At 35.8% G+C, this 23,084-nt stretch overlaps 1 protein-coding gene, 1 long non-coding RNA gene and 1 pseudogene across 2 annotated transcripts; 1 reads left to right on the plus strand and 2 right to left on the minus strand.

The window, feature by feature from the left end:
• Positions 1 to 820: 820 nt before the first annotated feature.
• Positions 821 to 7,581, minus strand: LOC109113395 (zinc finger protein 569-like). Its single transcript, XM_019126194.2, has 3 exons — positions 7,479 to 7,581; positions 6,846 to 6,981; positions 821 to 2,085 (listed from the first exon to the last, which is right to left on the minus strand). The coding sequence occupies exons 2-3, from the start codon at positions 6,931 to 6,933 to the stop codon at positions 1,661 to 1,663; spliced, it is 513 nt and encodes a 170-aa protein (XP_018981739.1). The 5' UTR covers positions 6,934 to 6,981; positions 7,479 to 7,581; the 3' UTR covers positions 821 to 1,660.
• Positions 7,582 to 8,064: 483 nt separating this feature from the next.
• LOC122137221 lies at positions 8,065 to 9,690 on the minus strand. The gene is made up of 3 exons (XR_006154707.1): positions 9,594 to 9,690; positions 9,331 to 9,466; positions 8,065 to 8,959 (listed from the first exon to the last, which is right to left on the minus strand). It is a non-coding gene; the product is annotated as an uncharacterized LOC122137221 (long non-coding RNA).
• A 2,774-nt stretch (positions 9,691 to 12,464) lies between these two features.
• LOC109088631 lies at positions 12,465 to 23,017 on the plus strand (annotated as a pseudogene).
• Positions 23,018 to 23,084: the final 67 nt, after the last annotated feature.

Raw genomic sequence — 23,084 nt, forward strand, 5'->3', positions numbered from 1 at the left:
CTTTACTAACCTTCTAGTTAAAACGAAAAAAATATAAATATTCCAAGTACAGCACACTATGTCGTCAACATGTGAATGTTAAACAAATCACTTGTTAAATATCTTTGCAGAGAAGATGCATGAACGTCAACTACATATTAAACAAACTTTTTGTTTTACATATTGTGTTCAGAAATAAAAGTTAAATGCTTTTAAAAAAATCTCAAAAGTCAAGGTAGGCCTAATTCAAATTCATGACTATACCACCAGTAGACTATTATTAACTATAAATGTTCTGTAAAAACAACAGCAGCTTTCAGCCTATCACCATGATGCAAACATGAAATATCAGACATAGTAGTAGTTCTTTACAGGTTTTTTTTTTATTCAATTCCGCTGCTCGCATCAAATTCAAGGTACTGATGCTTGCCTACAAGACGACCACTGGCACGGCGCCAACATACCTAAACTCACTAGTTCAGTCTTATGCGCCCTCCAGAAGTTTGCGCTCTGCAAGTGAACGATGTCTTGTGGTGCCATCCCAAAGAGGTTCAAAATCACTCTCACAGACTTTTTCCTGGACTGCGCCCAGCTGGTGGAATGACCTCCCGATCTCAATTCGAACAGCTGAGTCTTTACTCATTTTTAAAAAACATCTAAAGACTCATCTTTTTTGCCTGCACTTAACCAACTAATACTAGTACTTACCTTTTCTTTTTCTTGTCTATCATATTCAAAAAAAAAAAAAAAAAAAAAAAAAAAAAAAACCCTGGCTCCGTGTTCTGTACTAGACTAACTGAGACTTGTCATAGCACTTGTATACCGTTGTTGTTCTCTTGTTGGTCTGATTGTTTCTACTGTTCTCATTTGTAAGTCGCTTTGGATAAAAGCGTCTGCTAAATGATTAAATGTAAATGTAAATGCTTTTCCATTGTTTTGTGTAAACATGGCCATGTTTGACTGTTGCGCTCAAGTTACAATTGTCTTGCATTTTTTGCCTATTCCACTTCCCGCGTCGCATGTTTGTCAACACAAAAGTGCATTCTGTGTGAATGGCACTTAGCGATATATTTATGGTCCTTCACAGAGCGCGTCACATGTGAGCGATAATCATGTGCACCAACACGCGATTGAATCATTCTTTTCTCTTTACTGTTATCATTGGCATCTTCCCAAAGTGTCTAATTCTAACATTTGGTAATATTCTATTCAAAATCGCGATTCCTCAATTTCAAAAAAATAAAATCATGGCAAAACATTACATTTGAATTAATTGATAAAATCAGGAAAATCGCCCAGCCCTATTTCTAACCTGCATTTTGCATAATGAAAAATGCATTTTAAATTCATTCAGTCATATTTGGCAATCACTAAAGAATCACTAAACAGCTGCCATGAAACCTCACGTCTTGTATGATAAATTTATTTTCATTAAATTCAGAATTTTCTATTATATAAAAAAAAAAAAACTAAATAGGGGCAAAGGTCTGGAAACAAATATTTTTCCATACTCTGCTTTCTTTTTTTCCATACTTTTCCAAACCCCGTAGGAACCCTGTAAAAAGTAATGTTTACTCTGAGTAAATTTTAAATAAGCTACTTTTTACTTTTACTTGAGTAGATTTTTAGTCTGGTACTTTTACTTGTATTTGAGTATAATTTCATTAATGTAATGGTACTTTTAATTATTTTCGCCCTCTTTTAACCTCTGCCTATCACTGACATGACGTTTCATGTGATAGTTAAGTTTTTGTTGTGTTGAGACACACTTTCCGCACAGGTCACAGCTGTAAGGCTTCTCTCCAGTGTGAACTCTCATGTGTGTTTGAAAGTTTCCTTGTTGAGTGAAACGTTTTCCACATTGAGGGCAGGTGAAAGGCTTCTCTCCAGTGTGAATCCTCATGTGCATTCTAAGGCCGCTTCGATGACTGAAAGAGCTTCCACACTCTGAACAGATGAGACGATGTGGAATTCGAGTCTCCTTTGCTTTTGTTTGTGGGGAAGTCTCTTCAGTTTTTTCTCCAGTACTGAAATCATGATCCTTACATTGATCTTCCTCCTGTTTCTTATACTGCTTTTGAACCTCCTCTATTATTGCCATCAGGTCTAGGATGAAAAGAGACAAATACAAGTTAAACCCTGTTTAAACACAACAGCAGAGAAGAGAACAATAATGGCCCAAATCTGCCATTTATTAAGGAATGTCAAACACAGCTTGTAGAGGATGACAATCCTGCAGAGTTAAGATCCAACCTGCTCCAATTTACCTACCTTTAAATATGAAAAAAGTGAATTAGTGTTGGAGCAAAACTCTGCAAAACTCCAGTTTGTGATATCCCTGGTCTAAAATATTAGAAACTGTTACTGTGTTACTGTGAACAATAGCAGTCAGGATTTAAGTCCCACTGTTAAACACACTGTGCTTATCTCTTCTAGAGCAATTAGATCACAACATTCTTATGTATAGCTTGAGATTAGGCATTTGTGGACAAGAAATTAATGTTTTATGTCCTATTTGTAAATGAAGAGTGGAGTGCCACAAGGCTCAGTTTTAGGCCCCTTTTTTTCCCCTTTGTATAGGTTTCCTTGAGAGACATTATCACTAAATTTCACTGTCACACCAATGACACACAGTTTTGGATTTCCTCACAAATTGAAGAAACAAAAAAATTCAGGTTAACAGAGTTTATTAAAATATCAAATATGAGATTGCTAGTTCTTGACCTAAATACTTTCTTTGAACTAAATTCTAAATTCTTAAGTTTGTGGAACAGCATTCTTCCTCAGAAATGATGCAGGGTCAACAATATAAGCTCTAGTTCTTTTAAAATGCAGTGACTTAAGTGCTTACAAGACACACTAGCTCTTCTGGCATCATTTTAGTTTGCCTGCACAGAGAATGACAGTTACATGACACATTATTTGGCAAAATCCATCTGTAAACAAAAACTACTTAATCTACGTGGATAAGTGTATTTAGGCAAATTTTTGATTGAAGCTGTTCAATACAGATTTAAAAGACATAGGCTAGGTGTTATTTTAAAAGGGAGAGACTTCACTTTGTGTTTGTTATTACCATTTGGTTTAAGAATGGAGATTTGTCAAATTTGATGCTTAATCCTTTATTTTTTAACTTTAAAATCAACCTCAAATTTAAAAAAAAGCTTATTATACCCCATTATTATAATGAGTGAAAATAACCCAATAATAATTTAAATCAAAAACAATTTTAAACTTGACATAAATTCAGACATCAACCCAATCACTTTATTTAGCATTCATGTAAACAGTACAGTTGGATTCTTTAATCAGAATTATTTCAATCTGAGTGAAACAAAAGGAGTACACATAGCCAATATGTATTGTAAAAAAAATACTATTGGCCTGACTTGATTTAGTATCAAAGAAACATATACACATACATATATACATATACATATATATATATATATATATATATATATATATATATATATATATATTTTTTTTTTTTTTTTTTTATGTGCTACAGATTTTTTTCTGGAGCTCCAACACGGCACATTTTGTATGCCTCCCTAATCAAACACATCTGGTTCAGTTCAGATTATTACAGACTCTAAGGCCATGACCACACTACTACATTTTGGCTAGGGGTGGGAGAAAAAAAAAAAAAAAAGTTGATGCATCGAGATTCTCTCTCCAACGATTCTGGATAGATTCTGAGTGTAGTTTTTAACCAGATGCGCAATGATGCTGAGTTTGCTTTAGAAACACCCGTACCCTGCTTGCTTCCAATTCCTCACACACATACACCACTCGAACCTTTGGTGAAATAAACTTTCATAAAGTTCAGAAAGGTTGAAGTGAATTACAAGGACATTTGCGGGCTTCATTGAACAGTATGCACGTGATATGGACTAGTGTCTGTGAATATTAACCCGCAAATACAATATATGAATCCTGCACGTTCTGTGTGTCTGTGGAAATCAGCCACGGACTGGCCATCGGGAGAACCGGGACAATTCCCAGTGCTCTGGCAGCCGATTTGGCCCACTATTTTAATATCATTATTGTATAATTGCATGCCGAATGTACTAAAGCGATTATTTCCGAATCTGCCATGCAATAATTAAATGTCTAATAAATCATGAATTAGTTAGTCGTGACTGGCAATGCTTCGGCTCGCGCGCTCTCTGCGCGTCCGCCGAATGGTTTGGATCAGAGTAATCAATGCGAGAGAGAGAATGGTGTGGACCGTGAAGCACACAGGTGGAGCAGAGAAGCAAAACTACTGTTCAGGGTAGTTTTTGTAGTTTTGTCTTTGTTTCAAGCAGCAGCAGCCCATTGCTCATCAGTCATCACTCAAAATACTGCTTAAAGGACATCCTCTAATGTCATGTTACAGTAGTAATTTAGCAGAAAAAGAATCATATTTTATAATAGGTTTAGGGGGTTAATTTTTATCAGGGAAAAACATGAGAGGACTTCAGGAGAGAACTTTTAATTATTTTGCATGTCCCCAACCTAAAGATTTAAACCTTTTTTATGTCAGGTCTATACCAAAAAATAGGGTTGTCCATGTTTCAGAATTTGTTTGTACGAGTTTGAGATTTCCCGGTCTGAAATTATTTCAGTCCGCCCCTCGTAGAAATTAATGGCGCAGACATGCAGTTTTATTTACTACACATAGGCCTACTGAAACTCGCAGTGTTTCCATAGCGACAGAGTCTCCAGAACGTGTGCCGTTAAAGCCCTTTCACACGAGAGCAGCACGCGGTAAACAAACCTGCGTGGTTTAAAACATCTAGGAGCTCACATCTGCCCTTTGAACACAAGACTCTCCAGATGTAGCACTGAAGCAGAAAGTTATCAATGTGTCTATCCAGTAACTAATGATGAACACACAGTTTGTAGAGAGGCATTTCAGTTGTTCACAGTGGACTGTCTGACTTAAAGGCACAGTTCACCCAAAAATGAAAATTTTGTCATCGTTTACATACTCACAAGTTGTTCTAAACCTGTAATAATTTCTTTCTTCTGTTGAACATAGAAGACACTTTAAATAATGTGGGTAACCAAACAGTTTCTAGTCCCCAATGACTTTTCCACCATCACCTCTTTAGTTGAGACACATTCTTCAAAGTATCTTCTTTTGTGTTCAACAGAAGAAAGAACTTTATGCAGGTTTAGAACAGCCTGAGTAAATTATGACTAATTTCATTTTTCTGTGAGCTTGGTAGACATAATTATTATATTTTTAGAGATGATTAGACAGATAACTATATAATAATTAAATGTTAGTTACGTTTTGAAGTTATATTAGTTTATAATTCTTAACTCTTTATTTTATTTTTTAAGTACATAATTACTTATGTAAGGATATGTAAATGTAAGAATTTTAAGATTCTCATGTCAGTAAGCTAACTAATTAATAAGGGGGGAAAAGTAGATCAAGAATCATTCTGGAATCGGATCGGATCGTGAGTTGACTAAAGATTCCCATTCCCTTCCCTCCACACTGAGACAACATTTTTGTCAAGGAAAACAGCTTTTTGAAAACACTCTCCATTGTGGATAAATGTGAAAAAAATTTGTGTTGTATTGTGACCAGTGAAAACAGAGGCTTTTAAAAATTATGCCGCATGTTTAGTCATGTGACACATATTGTACTAATCCATGTCTATACCAGTAATCGTGCCTGTTATGTGCTATTCATATTCACACTGTTGCTAAAGATATTTACTTTGTACACTCTTTATATTACAGATAACAGAAAATTAACATAAAATTACTGAAGCAAAACATGAGGACAGGCACTTTTTTAGATCAAACATGAGTGAGCACGACATGGACACGTCAGTGAATGATGAGATGATCCTATAAATAAAATGATCCTGCCAGAAATAGTGTGAGCTTGTCTGTTATGTCTGTATTGTCTCAGTGACGTTTTTGCATATGGACAGCAATTTGAATTTAACGTTTTCCAACATTTCAGTGCGGATGAGACTGTCTATTACACATGACTAGTACGCTCTTCTGTATCAGCCGCGCCACAAGGATATGTTTTTTTTATGTGTATTTAAAGTTTTGGTTTGAAAGAAAACGGCGCATCGGCGCCGCGCGGCTGACACAGAAGAGCGTACGCCGCCTGCGTACTGCTCCGAATTGCCAAAATGGCGCTACACTGATTTGGAGAGACACAGAGAAGAGGAATTGTTCAATAAAGTCATTATTTTTGTTTTCTTCGTGTATAAAAAGTATTCTCATCGCTTCATAACGTTACGGTTGAATCTCTGATGGCAGATGGACTACTCTGACGATGTCTTTAATACTTCACTGGACCTTGACACTGTTATTTATTTGGCAGTCTATGGGACAGTTACAAGCCTCCCTGTTTTCATCCAAAAAATCTTAAATTGTGTTCTGAAGACGAACAAAGCTTTTACGGGTTTGTAACGACATGAGAGTAAGTGATTAATGACAAAATGTTCATTTTGCGGTGGAGTATCCCTTTAACTCTCTGAGGGAGTTGGAAGTGATGGATTTTTCCCCCCCAGTCATGGTTAAAACTTTTTAGGTTTATTGTTACACTCCATGATTGATTTATTTGGGGTACCTCTATATTATTTTTTTTGTAATTTAATGCTTGACATACCGTGATAACAAACGTCCAGTTTGTAAGCAGGGTCTTGTCAGCTGCACTTGAAGGCAGTGTTAGTATTTGTCACGTGATCTCAACATGTCTGTGTGAGGGACCCGCTCCACACACCCACATTAGTTATGACACTCTTATGATATTCTTCAAAAAAATATCAGGCATTTCTGCAGAGCTGGACACTTTAATAACAACCGCATGAGTGAGCGGAGCTTTGAGAATGAAAACCAACCTAATCCATCGTCATCACTATCTTCATGTTTGACTCTGAACGCTTCTTCAATCTTCACATCTTCACTCTCTTCTTTAATAAACTCCATCTTTATAACAGTGTCTCATGGGTCTCAGTCGCTCCAGCACGACTTTCTCTGTGTTTAAGATGAGAAAAGATTAACAGAAAAATAAATAAATCAGATCATGGTTTACATTCGTATTTATTGCTCTATAGATCACATGTAAAAGTCTACTTTCTTTAAAACACTCGCAGTTGGTTTGTAGAAGTTGTGTTACACAAGTGTGTGTTTTGTTTTGAGCAGCACGACTCTTCGAGCGACTCAAAACAACGAATCGTTTTCTTAATCGTTTGGTTTAATTGACTCGTACGTGCAGAAAGACCTGTGTTTGCGTTCACTGAGTGACAGCCACTGAATCCGAGTTTACACGAAACTGTCCTACAATACAGAGAGCGAACTGAGACGCAGCTTCTGCTGCTCAAGCGCTTAACCTTACTCACAAAAAATAACATTGACGAGAGAAAAAATATTACAGCGTTACATTCGATAATAATGAAGCCATTTTACAGAATATGCGAACCCTATTAAATTGTTTAAATCGATTGCATTCATTCAAAACATTTAAAACAAACCTTTCTTCAGTCGAATCACAACAAAAGCCGGAGCACGGCGCAGCCTTGTGACGTCACGTCGCCAAACCAAAATAAAAGTCCTGTTTACGCGAGAAAAAAAAAAGAAAAAAAAAGAGGAATTTAGGGTTGAATTATTGGTGAAATACATATTTAAATACATGTGTGCCGAACATGCAAAAGAACCACTTAAGAAACTACCAAAGAGATTGTCCAAACTGCCAAAAAAAAGATAATGCAATGAAATGTAACCGTTTACTAAATATCTAATGCAATGTAACCATTATATACCAGATTAGAGAAGAAATAAAGAGTATTGATAATAAAGTATATTATCAGATTATTATAATATAGGGTCTATACCTCATTCATGTGGTGTCAAATAAATAGCTACATTAAACACAATTAATACGCCTAAAGCTAAACCTCCCTTAAAGAATAAGAAGTGTTTCTAAACCAGCTATCCAACAAAAGAAAACATAAGTATTTACTTCATAACATCAGTTAAATACTTCATTTTGTGGTCTAATGTGGCTTCTTATCACAGAAAGAGGCAGAAATACTATGTTCTATAGGAAGGGCTATGTCGATTATCAATGGATTATAAGTATACTTAATTATGAAAATACCAGAGATGGCTTGAAGAACATGAATAAACTACAAAAAAAAAGTCAAAATTAGGGCAAAATCAGAACAGGTGCGATAGGGTGCCCTCTGTTACTTAACATCTATCACATATTGGAGAAATAGTGTTATTTTATTTGGAGTAGTACACTCTATGTACTGCCTTAAACAGTACATATATTGTACTATGTACAGATTGTTCTATGCATTTATTGAACAATATTGGATCTTACTAAGGCAGTCATTCCATATTTAATCTGACAAGTCTACAGCAAAATCCTTGGCCCAAGCTTCTTTTAGGTGGTTTGTGTTTACAGACATTGAAAGACATTAAGAAATCGTGAGCTCAAATGTCTAGACTCTAGAGGTTGGATTTGACATAACACATTCATCAAATGTATTAGTCTTTGTTTTGCTAACAAATTGTGGAATGACTTCTTTAACATAATGCCTTATTTGTAAATACCAAAAGAAATCAGAACCAGGACGATTAAATATAGAATGTAATTGACTCTGTGCACAAGCGTAGTGACGAACTTCCGCTGTCGCCAGAAGTCGGCATATCGGTTTCCTGTTTCCTTGCGTGTTGCCGAAAATGTAACTTTTTTTACTCGATGTCTCCAGGATCTTCCGAAAATAAGAGTCAGCGATGTTCATCGTATTGTTGATGCCTGGTCCCCTGCTCCGACAAGGCTTTAAACTCTACACATCGAGTTATCTGCACAACTACGAGGGTAAGTCACAATGATCCGGCTGACTGTTGCTCTGTGGATGTTGTATCTATGACCCAACTCTCTCTGGGTACAGCCAGTGGACAGGTATGTGAGGAAGAGGAAGAACTCAAAGATTGGCAGCAGTTTCTGGGGGGAGATGAGTTTAATGAGTAGGGGTGTACCAATATCTCACAATACAAAAATGCAACAACAATATGTATCATGGATAGTGAATACTTGTTTTGTCTATAGTTCACCCAAAATGAAAATTACTGTGATAAAAAAAACCCAGTTTACAGAGTTTTAGTGTCAGTACATTAAACTACTATATATATTGAGGGTCTTTATAATGCCAAATGTGACAGTGCAAGCATATTCGTATAAAATAAATCTATATGTATTGAATCATGAAATGAGGGTGTCATTACACCCTTATTAATGAGTGTCTGTTCAAAACCATCCTTTTCATGCTTTGGTATATCTGTGTGTGTGTGTGAGAGAGAGAAAAGAAGACTTACAGTTGGTCTGGTTAAAGGGCTTTCACTGGTTGTGGCAGTAGCTTAGGTTTTCTTTGCCCTGGTGACCCTAACAATTTTTGCTGTTGCTGCCCCGATCAGGTTCCAGAACGCCATCAGATGCTCGTATGAGGGGAATCTAAAATACAGTATTACAATTAAAATTAGTTGACTTGCCATAAGTGCTCAAGAATGATTAAAACAGAGAAAAAATAATTACTTGGTCAGTCAGTCATGAGAAGATGTTAATATTACAACTATCTTACCTGGTGTAAAATCTGATGTCTTCAGGCGACGAGGCAAACCGTTTAAGTCTAAAGGAGTGATGAAGATGAAATGATTAGATAAGAAGAATAAGTAAAGGTGACTTGACTAGACCATTGTAGGTTCACACCCCTTATATATATATATATATATATATATATATTATATATATATATATATATATATATATATATACACACACACGTCTACATATCCATGATGTGAAGCTCCCGTTCCACCACATCCCAAAGCTGCTCTACTGGATTGAGATCTGGTGACCGTGGAGGTCATTTTAGTACAGTGAACTCATTGTCATGTTCAAGAAACAAGTCTGAGATGAGCTTTGTGACATGGTGCATCATCCTCCTGGAAGTAGCCATCAGAAGATGGGTACACTGTAGTCATAAAGGGATGGACATGGTCAGCAACAATACTCAGGTAGGCTGTGGCATTTAAACGATGCCGAATTGGTACTAAGGGGCCCAAAGTGTGCCAAGAAAATATCCCCCACACCATTACACCACCACCAGCCTGAACTGTTGAGACAAGGCAGGATGGATACATGCTTTCATGTTCTTTACGCCAAATTCTGAGTCTACCATCTGAATGTCGCAGAAGAAATTGAGATTCATCAGACCAGGCAACGTTTTTCCAATCTTCTATTGTCCAATTTTGGTGAGCCTGTGCAAATTGTAACCTCGGAGCAGCACCCGGTGTGGTCTTCTGCTACTGTAGCCCATCTGCTTCAGGGTTCGACGTGTTGTGCGTTTTAGAGATGATATTCTGCATACCTTGGTTGTAACAAGTGGTTATTTGAGTTACTGTTGCTTTTCTATCATCTCTAACCAATCTGCCCATTCTCCTCTGACCTCAACAAGGCATTTTCATCCACACAACTGCCTCTCTCTGGATATTTTCCCTTTTTCTGACCATTCTCTATAAACCCTAGAGATGGTTGTGTGTGAAAATCCCAGCAGATCAGCAGTTTTTGAAATACTCAGACCAGCCCGTCTGGCACCAACAACCATTCCACGTTCAAAGTCACTTAAATCCCCTTTCTTCCCCATTCAAGTCATCTTCACCACATCTAGAAGCCTAAATGCATTGAGTTGCTGCCATGTGATTGGCTGATTAGCAATTTTTGTTACCAAGAAATTGAACAGCTGTACCTAATAAAGTAGTCAGTGAGTGTATATATCAGGCATGTGATCAGCTAGAGACAAAAAAAGAAGGAAAATCTGACCACGTCCCCAGCACTCATTATTAAAAATAAATATTTTAGCACATTAAAACATATATCTTATATTGTAAAAATACATTCTGTCCTGTAAAAAATAAAAAGCTACATTTAATAATCATGACAACAATATAATAATATATTATAGTAAAGTACTATAATATATTAAAGTATATAGAATTGTTATTATTATTAAAGTACTTGCCAAAACTTTGGAAACATTACAATTCTTAATGATTTTGAAATAACTATCTTCTGCTCATCAAGGCTGTAAATACCTCATTCATTTAATTATTCATCATTTCTGAACAGCCACAGGGAGTGAAGGAGTGACAGGACAGTTTGTTGATTGATCTCGCATCGTGTCTGTTGGAAATGAAACTTGTTTGTAATTTTGGCAGAACTACCAGAAAGCATCTGGAAGGAGAGAACAGAGAGACGACGAGTGATCCAGAACCTGCAGAATGAAGCATCATGACACTGAAATACAAAGAGGCTGGTGTTTATTCTTGATTCCTCATTCATCATGCTGAAGAACCCAAAGTAATTCATTATTTTTTTTCTAGAACTTTGATTGACATATTATATAAATTTGATGCGGGGAAAGCCTGAAGTGCAGGTGAAACAAATGTTTGATGCATGAAGTTTTTGAATAGAAACAGTTGATTCCAAAGAGACTTTCAGACAGGAAGTGATTATTTATTCTTCGTTTAAGTATACGGAAATATCTAAGTATAACTAAACACAAAACAACAAATTTACAAAGCCACCAAATCCAGCTACAATAATTTAACACTAAATAATATGAAATAACAGTTACAGTACAAATAACAGTAAAGTAGATGGTATTCATGGCAGGGATGCATCAATACAGTCCACGGTTCAATACATGCCTTGGTTTTTAAAGCACAGTTTTCAGTTCGGTTCTGGTGGCTTGACACAGAGTGTTTTTTTTTATTTAAAAAGTGATTTTTAAAAATACATTTAATTAATTAAATTACAACAAAACATCCCGTATACTTACATAAAACATGGATTATTATATTTCAACTTCAAATTTCTTTTGAGAGAAGTATTATGTTTCCTATTTTTATCCAAATAGGATGTATTGGCCATTATTGAGTGCTACAAACACATGGAATGTCAGTTTCATTCATACTGGAAGCCGGAGGACGCGCTCACTAAAAAAACTCCACATATGCATCACAGAATTAATAGAACTGAAGATAAAACGTTTTGAATGATGAAACATGAAGCCAATAAACACTAGACTGCGACAATGTAGTTTATTCATGTTCTTCAAGCCATCTCTGGTATTTTCATAATTAAGTATACTTCCATTGATAATCGACATATCGAACATAGTATTTCTGCCTCTTTCTGTGATAAGAAGCCACATTAGACCACAAAATGAAGTATTTGACTTATGTTGTGAAGTAAACACTTATGTTTTCTTTTGTTGGACAGCTGGTTTAGAAACACTTCTTATTCTTTAAGGGAAGTTTAGCTTTAGGCGTATTAATCATGTTTAATGTCGCTATTATTTTGACACCACATGAATGAGGTACGCTTTATTTCTTCTCTAATCTGGTATATAATGGTTACATTGCATTAGATATTTGGTAAACGGTTACATTTCATTTCATTACATTATTTATTTTTGGCAGTTTGGACAATCTCTTTGGTAGTTTCTTAAGTGGTTCTTCGCATGTTTGGCACACATGTATTTAAATGTGTATTTCACCAATAATTCAACCCTAAATTCCTCTATTTTTGTGCTCGCGTGAACAGTACTTTTATTTTGGTTTGGCGACGTGACGTCAAAAGGCTGCGCCGCGCTCCGGCATTTGTTGTGATTCGACTGAAGAAAGGTTTGTTTTTAAGGTTTTAAATGAATGCAATCGATTTAAACATTTTAATAGGGTTCGCATATTCTGTAAAATGGCTTCATTGTTATCGAATATAACGCTGTAATATTTTTCTCTCGTCAGTGCATGTTATTTTCTGTGAGTAAGGTTTCAGTGGCTGTCACTCAGTGAACGCAAACACAGGGCTCTGACTGATTCTCTGACAGCGCCCTGGACTCAGCAGCTGATTGAGATGCACCCAGAGATTAAGTTTATATTATAGCTGTCTTATTTATTATTCTGTTAATCTTTTCTCATCTTAAACACAGAAAACGTCTTGCTGAAGCGACTGCGACCCATGTGACACTGTTATAAAGATGGAGTTTATTAAAGAAGAGAGTGAAGATTGAAGATATTTGATAGTTTAATAATTTCTGATTATTGTCAATGTTGAAAACAATTTTGCTGCTTCATATTTTGTGTGGAAATGATGATGCACTATATTTTTCAGGAGTTTTTGGTAAATATAAAGTTTAATGAACAGCATTTCTTTGCATTTATCAAATATATTAATTGAATTTGTTAATGCATTTATTAAATAGAAATCATTTTGAATGTCTTCACTCACTTTTTGTCACTTTCATGCATGATGAATAAAATTATTAATTTCTCTCTCTTTTTTTAAATCTTATACAAATGTTTGAGTGGTATCATTGTTTCCACAAAAATATTAAGCAGCAAAACTGTTTTTAACATTGATAATATTTAGAAATGTTTCTCGAGCAGCAAATCAGCATATTAGAATGATTTCTGAAGGATTATGTGACACTGAAACTATTTTGAAACTAACAGATTTATAACCGTTTCTAAAATATAATACATTTTTTTGCCATTTAATTCTTATATTCTAGATTCATTGCACACAAACTGAAATATTTCAAGAAATTTTCATTTTAATTATGATGGTTATGACTTACAGCTTAGGAAAATAAAAAATTCAGTATCTCAAAAAATTAGAATATTCCAATTTGAGCTTGATTAGTTTGATTTTGAGTATAAATACTGGGTTCCTCCTGGGCTAGTTTAGAACATGCAACCACAATTATGGGAAAGACTACTGACTTGACAGTTGTCCAGAAGACGATCATTGACACCCTCCACAAGGAGGGTAAGTCACAGAAGGTCATTGCTGAAAGGGCTGGCTGTTCACAGAGTGCTGTATCGAAACATATTCATAGAAAGTTGACCGGAAGGAAAAACAAAACAATCAAAAGGTGCACAAGCAACAGGGATGACCACAGCCTTGGGAAGATTGTCAGGAAAAGCAGATTCCAGAATTTGGGAGAGCTTCACAAGGAGTGGACTAAAGCCCGAGTCAGCGCATCAAGAGTCACTACACTCAGACGTCTTCAGGAAATGGGCTACAGCTGTCACATTCCTAGAACCAAGACTTTAGCACCTGCCCACAGTGTCAAAACCACTTCCAAGTGGTTTGCTGACCATGATATTAGTGTGCTTGATTGGCCAGCCAACTCACTTGACCTGAACCTCACAGAGAATCTATGGGGTATTGTGAAGAGGAATATAAGTAACATCTGAAAAACAATACAGAGGAGCTGAAGGCCACTATCAAATCAACCTGGGCTTCAATAACACCTCAGCAGTGCCACAGGCTGATCACCTTCATGCAACGCCGCATAGAAGCAGTAATTCATACAAAAGGAGCCCCAACCAAGTATTGAGGGCATAAATAAACCTACTTTGAAGATCTTGAACATTTCTATTTTGTAAATCTTTTTTTTTTTGATTGATCTGAGAAAATATTCACATTTTTTGAGATACTGCATTTTTTTTATATTTTCTTAAACTGTAAGTTGTAATCATCAGAATTAAAACAAAAAAACTCTTGAAATATTTCAGTTTGTGTGCAATGAATCTAGAATACAAGAAAGTTTGCTTTTTGAATTAAATTACAAAAAATAAAGAACTTTATGATATTCAAATTTTTTTTTAGATGTACCTGTATATAACAGTTATTTGAAAAAATTATAAAACATTATGACAAGGTAATGTTTAATTTGTTTTATTATATATATTTATTACATTTTATATTATCATCTCACACATGGATTGGCATTTTCTATAATGTATTTCTGTAATAAAAATACATACTTAACATAATCAGCATCAAACAAACAATATAATTCATATTCTCAAGGATTAAAGATTAAATGGGGGAAAAAAATAAAAATGATTGCACAACCATCAACTAGGTGGCAATATGCACTAAGCATGTAAATGACCATTGAACAAAAGAAGAAGAAAGAAACAGCATGGCGTGCTTTTTCTTACTGTCCGTTTCTATAGTGACTCGTCGCTCTGTTGAGAATGTCTTGAGTCTTAACCAGGAACATACTCTGAGTTGAATGAACTTAAACCAACATATACCCCAGGTGGCTTCCCGTGCACACAATCTGATACGGTATGAAACACAGACAAGTAATAGGCTACTGCTTTGGATTTGCAAAAACACAAAAATATATCAAAATGTCAGTCTTGGTGAGTGGTTTTGCATTTTTCCTTAAGTGGAGATATTGCAGGAAGTAAGCTGGAGAAGTAGGGGATTGGGAAAGGTCCGCGAGGCAGGATTTGTGACTCTGGACACCTGAAGCGTAACTGTGCCATATGTTGCCGTGCTATTTGTGTCATTCAAAAACATGAAGAGTTTGATTTTTTTTTTTATGCTGCAGTTCATTATAAAGTTGCTAGCCACCAGTTTTGGGGGAGGAAGTTACTTTTAAAAGTAATGCATTACAATATTGCATTACTCCCTAAAAAAGTAACTAATTAAATGACTTAGTTACTTTTTATGGAAAGTAATATAATATAATATATTTTAATATAAAAAAGTTATATTTTTGGTAAATGAAAAAGCATTTTCACACCAAAAAGTGAAATGAATAAGCCTCAGGCTGAAGGAAAAGTAAATTCACGTCTGTACAGCAGAATGCAAGAGAAGAAACGTCAAAAATCAAGGAATTTTTGCTTATCAGTATGATTGAATTTGATAGTTGAAGCTCAGAACCAAAGACATTGGTTAATAAAATAAGATTAAATACATTAAGGATATTTGTGTTATTTACCATTTAATTATTGCAGATTTGCATCATATTCTGAGTTTTCATTTCACTGTTCTTTATTCACTTGGAGGAATAATGAACCTGTTTTTGTGAAAGCGAGATGAGCAAATGCATGTTCACATTTAGCTAAGAACTAACCAAACATGGGACACACAATGAGTGCTCTGTACTTGCTCCTGATTTTTCTCAACAAGGGGACAGGAGAGCTGTCAGTCAGTAAGTGCGAAAACAAAGATTTTACTGGTGTTGCTTATTTGAAAAAGTAACTCATGTAAATTAAAAAGTAATGTATTTTTTTACTAGTTACTTAAAAAAGTAATCTGATTACATAACTCACATTTCTTGTAATGCATTACCCTCAACACGGCTGGCCACTGACTGTATTATTCACTAACAAAGATTTTTAAAGAAAGAACAAAGATAAACAGCCTTCAATGACTACCAAGCTGTGTCAGCTGGAGAATGATTTATTTTATAAGTAGGGTGGTATTTCTGACATATGATTTTATTGCTTGCTGTAATGAACTTTTAGTGCTATTTACATTCAGGTATGTATATGTTAGTATGGCACTTTTGGGGACGAGTTGAAAAATATCACTTACAGGCAACAAATGTCAAGATAAAAACTCATTATTCTGAAATACTATTTGAGACACAAAATTTTTTTTTTTGGCTACGAATGTAATATATCTGTACGTCTGTAGAGCTGGACATTTTAATAAGGATCAGATGAGTGAATTCAGCTTTGAGAATGAAAACCAACCTTTTTGTTCCTCAGTATCTTCATGTTTGACTCTGAATGTTTCTTCAATCTTCATGTCCTCTTTAATAAACTCCATCTTTATAATAGTGTCACATGGTTTTTCTGTGTCCTGTTTCAGATGTGAATAATTAACAGGAAAAATAACAACTCTAAATGGAACATAATTATGCTCTGTGCTTAATCTCACTGATTTCACTGTTAATGTTGCTTTGTATAAGGAGTTTAGGTTTTGATATAATTTTGCTGAAAAAGGAATACAGTTCACTGATTAAAGCTGTACATGTTCAGTTTCTTCAATTAGGCAAAAATATTACCAATATCTAATTAAGCATGTAGGAACTCCGAAGTGAAGATCAGGAGACTGAGTCAAGTTCAAGTTCTTGATTGAGAAGGTACTGTGTGATGCTGCAGTCATCAAGACTGACTAAAGCACTGAATCACTGCAGTTTATACAGATTTCAGGAGGCTGTTTTATACAGCTGAAGACAAAGCACTCAGATCACCAGCTAAATCACAGTGTGCAGTGTCGCTCAGCACCTCTAAGGCCCCATTTTCACTGCATGGTTCAAGTGACCCAATTCTGATTTTTTTCCTCTCACGTGGCACAGATCGGATATGACCGGTGAACGTGTAAGCAGGAAAAAACCGCATGGATTCCGATTTTCTCAGATCGGATTCAGGCCTCATTCATATGTGGTAATAAATCGGATATGAATCGGATGCGTGCATTTGCGTGTGCCATGTAAGCAGACAAATCGGATATTCCCCAGTAAATGCGAGTCGTACGTCATTAAAAAAGTGACGTCAACTCAGGTGGACACCACCAACTGAGATCACATGACTTATTATAGGTGCGATGGAGGACGAAGGATACACACAGTTGAGCAATGCCAAGGTTTCATGTCTTTTAAGTCTTTGGGGCGAAGAGATATTGCAGGCAAAAATGCAGGATTGTTACAGAAATAAATCCGTGTTTGAAGACATTTCACGAGATATGGGGAGGCACGGTTTAAGCGCTTTTTTCTCCGCCGCGCCGTACGAGACCAATGGTTTGCTGATATTTTTGATGACTTTTCAAAATATTGTGGAAAGCAAAACACTGTATAATATTATTTGCATCTGCATCCATTGTATTTCGTGCTGTTTTACTTCCTTTTCCGGGTCAGAACGTCTACGTTTGGTAGTTTCAGCAGTGTGTAGTGTAAATGCAAAAATCGGATACGGGTCACTTTTAAAAGATGATGTAAGCGGGTCGTCAAAAAAATCGGATATAGTCAGAAAATCGGATTTGGGCAACAAGACCTGCAGTGTAAATGCAGCCATAAACAATCAGCAGAACTATAGCACTCTTTTTCAGAGAGATCAGGGAAACTCCAGATACATTCACAATTAATTCACATACTGATTAGCATGAACAATGACACCAATTAAAGAAATGAAGCAGAAGCACAAGAGTATCACAGACAACAAAAAACTGAACAGCAAAAGATTTATTTAGAATTTAAGCATCATTTATCTGACTTTTTTAGATTTCATTTTGACCAATACAATTGTCTTTTGCAGTAATTATATTGAAATGACAGCATAATAAATGTCCAGTCATAAAAAACACCGTCAAGGAGGATTTTCTACATAAAGCCAAATTTATCAAGACCTGACATGTATAAAAAAAGTTGAACTGAACTGAAGGTAAATATTCATTTATAAAGATTAATAAAGTATAATAGTAAAGTCAATGAGAGAATTTGAATTATATACATTTTATGTTTATGAATTTATTACTTTTTATATTTATTTGATATATGGAAATATGTATATGTATGCATTTGAGAATTTTTAACCAGTTTATTATATAATAATTATAAATATATAATAATAATAATAATATAATTCATCTGTTATTTGAATAAATTCTGCTTATTTCTAACATGCACGGTTCCTCTTGTTTTACGTCATTTGTTGTATATTGGTACAGTTTGGATTAAAGAGAAAAAAAACAATTGGTTTTAAAGCAGAAGAGTTACTAGGAGGATCTATTCAGAAACAGCACTTTATCAAAACACAAAGACCATAGAGAAATAAGTAACATGATCAAAACCACACCATACATGACAAGAACAGACAAAGAACTTAACCAATATAGCCGGAATTAAAATTACACTCAATAATATTAGTTTTAGGTCTGTGTGAATACAAATGAAAAATCATTATAAGTGTCACCGTTTGTCTTTATTGCCTCTTGCTGCTTCTGTCCCATTACTTTAATTTAGAGACTTGCACTTGTGGGACCCAACGCAACTCTTGATGGGTGCGGGATGTGGGAGAATATAATTATTCACGGGACTCCCGCAAAATAGAAATGATCTAAACATAAAATGTCTAAAATATATAAATTGTTATTTATCTGTTGCACAAAATCAAAAAGAACAACTAATGTTAACATTAAAATGATTAGCATGTGCACGCTAGGCAAAGTTTCTACTTATAACATGTGTTTAAAGGATTGCACAATGTAGCCAATCACAGACTCGGCCAGGGCTTGGTTCATTCCGAGCAGAATCGATATTTTAACGTCTCTGTTCCTGCGTTCCTTTGATATTATTACCGTTCCGAAACCGCTTTGGGTGGAAGAAATACTGGTTAATGTTATTTTTTAAAAACAATTTTCTTTGCCTATAATTTGCCTAATAATAATAAAGAACAGCGTTTTCTTTACTCAAAAAGAAAAGGAAAAAAGAGAGCTCTAACGTTAGCCAATAACCCGCTGGGCTTAGTCAGCCAATACAGCATCATCTTTTCTAGATTTTGGTCAAATGTAGGCTAAAAAAATCTTTCAACACTTTAAAGACATCAAAGTATTTTTAAGATATTTAAAAATGTTTGCTGCATTGTTAAAAAAAAACACTTGTATAAGATTGTGTTTTGAGAGTGAAAAAAAAACGTAAGTCACGTCTCACGTCGCATTTTATTAGCACTATCACTTTCCAAAATAATGAAGGCTAAAATGCCTGTAGGCTAAAACAAAATGTTTACAAACATTATAAAAACAGTTATTTCTCTCCAAAACAAATCCTCTGAAGTTTAGGCTATAAAAATGTCAATCCAATGTTTCCATATTCCCGACGTATTTGGATGCTAAAATATTATTTATTATATAATGTTTGTACTTTCATCGACATAAAACATCATCCTTCACATCGGTTTTATCAGCACAGTGAGGCCCTGTCTCGCTGAACGCAACAAATTTTGTACAACGGAGCAGTGTAACTTTTTCCGGGTTGGAATGTCTGTCTTTATTTTGGTTTGTGAAACCCGCCCACAGTCAGTTTACCCAATTGTATTTTGGCACCCCGTGTTGCCAGTTGTAGCGTATTTCATGTCATTCATTATCAAGTGCACTCGTTCCTGTTTGTGTCATCAATCTGGCAACCTGCATGTACGTCAAGTCTGAGGAGGAGGGGCCAGGTGAAAAAACCCTCTCCAATATTTTGTATTTGGACTGCAATACCTAGTTCAACCACTCTGTGTCAATTCTACATGCAGCACCTTTAACTGATGGTCATTGTTCCTGCTAATCAGTCTCTGGGTTAAGTGTGAATGTGATGCCTGTTGGTGGGACCTTCCCTGATCTCTGTGATAATGAGTGTTATAGTTATGCTGACTGGATTAGAGCTGGTGAAAATCTGAGCTAAATCCTGTACCTGCTTACATCATTTGCATACTTTATCTTCTAGTTACGGCCTCCTGAAATCAGTATAAAACTACAGTGATTCAGTGCTTTAGTCAGTATTGATGACTGCAGTGTGACTGTGGGGGGGAAGTCGTGGTCTAATGGTTAGAGAGTTTGACTCCTAACCCTAAGGTTGTGGGTTTGAGTCTCGGGCCAGCAATAGCACGACTGAGGTGCCCTTGAGCAAGGCACTGAACCCCCAACTGCTCCCCGGGCACCGCAGCATAAATGGCTGTCCACTGCTCTGGGTGTGTGTTTACGGTGTGTGTGCACTTTGAATGGGTTAAATGCAGAGCACGAATTCTGAGTATGGGTCACCATACTTGGCTGTATGTCACTTCACTTCACTTCAGTACCATCTCAATAAAGAACCTGATGAAGATTCACTCAGTCTCCTGATCTTCTCTTCTGAGTTTACTACAGGCATAAAGGGATATTGCAGGTATTTTGAAGGATATACTTCTACTGTTTGTTTCTAATAAACTTCTTAATGCATCTTATATTTAGAAACTGAACATCACTCACTCCTAACAATGATAGATGAGGAGTAACACCTGAGTATGCTGCCATATTTTTACTGGTTGATGAAACTGAACAGCTTTAATCAGTGAATCATATTTCTTTCTTCTGATAAAAAAAGGCTTATATTAAGATACTTGGCATAATTCTTAACTGGAAATATCACAAATACTTCATAGTTAATAGTGAATTGATAGCACATTTGCTTACATAAGATAGTAGATCTGTGTTATTGATAACTTTAGGAATCTGTGATTCATCTCTTACAGATCCACGTGACACACCGTTATAAAGATGGTGTTTATTAAAGAGGAGAGTGAAGACATGAAGATTGAAGAAACATTCAGAATAAAACATGAAGATACTGAGGAACAAACAAAGATGGCGTTTATTAAAGAGGAGAATGAAGACGTAAAGATTGAAGAAACATTCAGAGTCAAACATGAAGATACTGAGGAACAAACAGGTTGGTTTTATTCTGAAAGCTGAACTCACTCATTTGATCCACATTAAAATGTCCAACACTACAGAAAAGGAATGACATTTTTAAGATTGTCATATGAGTGTTGTAATAAAGTGGTTTTATTTGACATGGAGCAGGTCGGGCTACATGAGGAATAACATGTTGAGATTGCATGACCCATTACCTCGAAACATACGAGAATTACGCGTATAGCGTTAGTTCTGGCAGGTCACGTGAGTCAAGCTTGCATCAGCTGACTCTCAGCTGATCACATCTACCTACGGGAATACGACACCTATCAGGGCATCCCTATAAAAGCTCTATTCAGTATTATTCAGCAGCCTTATCCACTTGCTCAGGAGCAATTACCCTCCTCCATCCCCAACTCCTCCTTTCACCACAGTCAGGACTTGGCTTCTGATATTCCTGTTAAATCAGACTCCCTTATCTTGAATAATGTTTTACACTTAAATATCATTGAGTACATTAATGATATCTGCTTTGTTCTGTTCAATTAACCCTATTATTACTGCTCTCCCTCATCATTCATGACAGGCTGCATGGATGGTCAGGGCGTTTGTGCCCAGAAAAGAACCATACCGCCAAACCAAACTGTATACCAATCATTTTGACAATAGTGGTCCTGACAGAACTAAGATTATACAATAACATTTTTTATCATCATCATGTTGTTGGTTTTTATGTTTGTTCTTATTATCTATTGCTAATTTGGATTTGTCTTTTTTTGCAATAGACCTGATGACATTGAAAGAGGAGAGTCAAGAACTCAATGAAAAGGAAGATAATGTTCAGCATGAGAAATATGATTTCATGACTGGAGTAAAATCATTTAGTAGCTCACAGACTGAAAAGACTTCACGAAAAAGAGCTCAAAAGACAGCAAACAAAAGTTATTTCACCTGCCAACAGTGTGGAAAAAGTTTCAACAAAAAGGGAAACCTTGAAGTCCACATGAGAATTCACACTGGAGAAAAACCTTACACTTGCCAACAGTGTGGAAAGAGTTTCATTCTAAAATCAAAGCTTAAATACCATATGAGAGTTCACACTGAAGAGAAACCCTTTGTCTGCCAACAGTGTGGAAAGAGATTTTCTGAAAAAGGAAACCTTAATCTTCACATGAGAATTCACACCGGAGAGAAGCCTTTCACCTGCAAACTGTGTGGAAAATGTTTCATTCAAAAATCACACCTTAAAAACCACATGAAAATTCACACTGGAGAGAAAACTTACACATGCTCTCAATGTGGAAAAAGTTTTACACATAAACATAACCTTGACGTCCACATGAGAATTCATACTGGAGAGAAACTTTTCACCTGCCAACAATGTGAAAAGAGTTTCAACAGAAGGGAATTCCTTGAAGTCCACATGAGAGTTCACACTGGAGAAAAGCCTTACACCTGCCAGCAGTGTGGAAAGAGTTTCATTCGAAAAGGAAACCTTACATACCATCTGAGAGTTCACACTGGAAAAGAAACCCTGTCTGCCAACAGTGTGGAAAGAGATTTACTGAAAAAGGAAACCTTAATGTTCACGTGACAATTCACACTGGAGAGAAGCCTTATGCACATTCTCAATGTGAAAAGAGTTTTACACACAAACATAACCTTGATGTCCAGATGAGAATTCATACTGGGGAGAAACCTTTCACCTGCCCTCAGTGTGGAAAGAGTTTCACCTGAATAAAAATCTTTTTGTCAGTTTGTTTTCTTTCAATTAAGACTGGTTTTGTGTTTATTTTTGGAACTGATTTATCGTAGGCCTCAATAA

This window comes from Cyprinus carpio, chromosome B4 (assembly GCF_018340385.1).
Source record: "Cyprinus carpio isolate SPL01 chromosome B4, ASM1834038v1, whole genome shotgun sequence".
Taxonomy (NCBI): Eukaryota; Metazoa; Chordata; class Actinopteri; order Cypriniformes; family Cyprinidae; genus Cyprinus; species Cyprinus carpio.